The sequence below is a fragment of the Chiloscyllium plagiosum genome, chromosome 10 (genome assembly GCF_004010195.1).
Source record: "Chiloscyllium plagiosum isolate BGI_BamShark_2017 chromosome 10, ASM401019v2, whole genome shotgun sequence".
Classification (NCBI taxonomy): domain Eukaryota; kingdom Metazoa; phylum Chordata; class Chondrichthyes; order Orectolobiformes; family Hemiscylliidae; genus Chiloscyllium; species Chiloscyllium plagiosum.
The window spans coordinates 12,398,273-12,401,610 of NC_057719.1; the positions used below are offsets into that span (position 1 = coordinate 12,398,273).

Consider the following 3,338-nt stretch of genomic DNA (forward strand, 5'->3'; position numbering starts at 1 on the left):
CCTACTCCACAACTGCATCTTTCTATTTCCTTCCACCTGGTAAATCCTCCCTTCCCAAAAGGAATGATCGCTCCTTCACCTGCCCGAAGGAAGGATGCGGGAAGAGTTTCTATGTGCTCCAGAGGTTAAAGGTCCACATGAGGACACACAACGGAGAGAAGCCGTACATCTGTCCCGAAGCTGACTGTGCGAAGAAGTTTACAACAGCTGGCAACTTGAAGAACCACATGCGAATTCACACTGGTACAGACTGGCATTAGCGCGTGATGTCACTTTTTTTAATGATTCCCAGCAAAATTGAGTTTCCATTCAGGTTTTTTGATGGCACATGTCTCTGTGAGAGTGGTTGTTCACCAACTCTGTCTGAGTTGTTGATGGCATCGCTGAGAGCCAACTTGTACTTTCAGTTCAAGCTTTGTTTTAATAATAACAAAACATAGTTTGAGATTGTAGAAGTTTGTCCTGTGGGAATGCAAGGGATGTTGGAGAATAGTCAACATGAAAAGAACACAAAATATTTCTGGGTCATCATTCACCGCTCTTTGGAAGAACGTAACCTTTATCCCACTCTGTGTGGCAAACACAATCTGGGCCAAGGTTTATAAAGATTCGGTTACATGTAACGCACAATTGTAATGGGGGAACATGGTGGCATAGCCATGGGATGTGGGTTCAAACCTCTGTACAGCACCACATTGTTGTGTATCTGTAAAATATTCCTTACTGTCCTGTTCTGACACCATCGTCTTGATAAATGATCATTTCTCTACCTTAATTAGTTTGTACAGTTTTGGATTACTTATTACTTTCATTAGACCCTCGGCATGTGACTCTTCTACTTATCACGTTATTCCAGTCATTTAATTTATCTCCAGCACCACCTTATTTTAAGTTTTTTGTAATTATCTCTCTGCCTCATTTTATTAGATTACAGATCTTCCCTTCACTTGTTATTCAGCTGTTGACACTTTACTCGCACTGTCTAACACCATTGGCCATGTGCAGAGATGTATTATTTGACACTCCACTCACACCAGTTGTATGAAATTTTGATCGCTGCCCTCGATCTCACTGCCTTTAAATTCTCTGTCTGTTTGCTCTGCTCTCTCACTTCACCTGACGAAGGGGCTGCGCTCCGAAAATTTGTGATTTCACATAAACTTGTTGGTCTATAACCTGGTGTTGTGTGACATCAACCTTATTTCTCACTGTCTCTCCATTTTGAGGTTTGAATATTGTCACAATGAGAATTGAGAGAGGAGAGGGTAGCTATGCAAGTGAGGGCCTGTTAGATCTACTTAAACTTGGTCAGAGCTCCTCAATGTCCATTGCCGCTTCTGAGCTCAGAGACCCCAACATTTCAGCTCTTGACTCCCGCTTTTTGGAAAGCTCAGGGTAACTTTTGTTTTTGAACAATTTTCAGCCTAAGTGAAGGCAAGAGAACTTGCTTCCCTCCCCACCCTGTTACCTTTGTAGACACCACTAATGTGTTTTCCTTTCGGGGAGCCATGGTAATTTGCTGCTGTGTCTCCCTTTCCGTTAGGAGAGAAACCATTCGTTTGTGAAGCAGGAAGCTGCGGACGTTGTTTTACAGAATATTCCAGTCTTCGTAAACACATGGTCGTACACTCAGGTACTGGGCTCTTGCATTTGCTGTGAGAAGGGCAGGTGTGGTGTTAGGGCCATATGAAGCTGAATAGGGTGTGGAGCCATTTCACTTCCTGAGTGGAATTTATGAAGAATGCCCTGTTCCAGGGCAATGTTTTATGTGGTTTAGTTTCCATCATCTTAGTCCAGCTCTCCTCTGCATTATCTTGTGTTGCTGCTACTTTTTCTTCTTGGTGCTTGTCTTGTTGTGCAGTTTCTCTATTATTTTGCCTCTCAGAATCACAAGATTGTTACTGATGAAGGCTCCCGCTTGGTCCTGCCTCAGTGCTTTGGACTGGCTGTGGTTTCCTCCTGTTCAACGTGGAGAAGACCGAAGCTGTTCCACTGCCAAATGTTCCCTCGCTTCACTTCCATTTCCCTTCATGCTCACTGTCTCCGAACTTGAGCAGACTAAAGGCAGTCAGTTACACCCTCTGACTTCTATCAGGGAGACTGTCTACTCACACTGACGTTAAATTTGCTGCTGTCATCTCTACCTTGTCCTCATCTGCTGCTGGAACTTTTATCTATGTTTTTGATACCCTCGCACTCGACCATGCCCCACCCTCACACATTAAGCTTCACCTGCTCCTAAGTGTTGCTCTTGTCCATGTCCTAAGCCGCACCGAGTTCTATCTGGACTCATGATTGTTTGTGTGTTACATAGAGGCGGCGGTGCAGGTGAGTGTGGAGAGGCAGGGGTTAAGGGAAAAGTAGATCACATTAGAAAGATTGGATTGGACCCAATCAAACCTCTGCTGGCATTATAAAAGCACAGAGCACTGATAAAACTCAGAAGGTCGGCAGCGTCAGTTCGCTATTTAAAAGTAAAGTCATATTAGACTCTGAACGAGGCAAGATTTAATCAGAGACAAAACAAATTGCTGGAAAAACTGAGCAGGTCTAGCAGCACAGAATCATAGAGATGTATAGCATGGAAACAGACCTTTTGGTCCAACCTGTCCATGCCGACCAGATATTCCAACCCAATCTAATCCCACCTGCCAGCACCCGGCCCATATCCCTCCAAACCCTTCCTATTCATATACCCGTCCAAATGCCTCTTAAATATTGCAATTGTACCCGCCTCCACCACGTCCTCTGGCAGCTCATTCCACACACGTACCACCCTCTGTGTGAAAAAGTTGTCCCTTAGGTCTCTTTTATATCTTTCCCCTCTCACCCTAAACCTATGCCATCTAGTTCTGGACTCCCCGACCCCAGGGTAAAGACTTTGTCTATTTATCCTATCCATGCCCTTCATAATTTTGTAAACCTCTATAAGGTCACCCCTTCAGCCTCCGATGCTCCAGGGAAAACAGCTCCAACCTGCTCAGCCTCTCCCTATAGCTCAAATCCTCAAACCCTGGCAACATCCTTGTAAATCTTTTCCCAACCCATTCAAATTTCACAACATCTTTCTGATAGGAAGGAGACCAGATTTACATGCAATATTCCAACATTGGCCTAACCAATATCCTGTACAGCTACAACATGACCTCCCAACTCCTGTACTCAATATTCTGACCAATAAAGGGAAGCATACCAAACGCTTTCCTCACTATCCTATCTACCTGCGACTCCATTTTCAAGGAGCTATGAACCTGCACTCCAAGGTCTCTTTGTTTAGCAATACTCCCTAGGACCTTACCATTAAGTGTATAAGTCCTGCTAAGATTTGCTTTCCCAAA

General features: G+C 44.2%; 1 protein-coding gene across 4 annotated transcripts in view; it reads left to right on the forward strand.

The window, feature by feature from the left end:
- The window catches only part of LOC122553381 (zinc finger protein 410-like), a 43,065-nt gene that overhangs the window by 25,614 nt on the left and 14,113 nt on the right, over window positions 1-3,338 (forward strand). For all 4 annotated transcript variants that reach the window (XM_043697071.1, XM_043697072.1, XM_043697069.1 and 1 more), the window contains 2 exons: window positions 62-243; window positions 1,544-1,633. In XM_043697071.1, coding sequence (XP_043553006.1) covers window positions 62-243; window positions 1,544-1,633 — 272 coding nt within the window. The remainder of the gene's footprint in view (window positions 1-61; window positions 244-1,543; window positions 1,634-3,338) is intronic.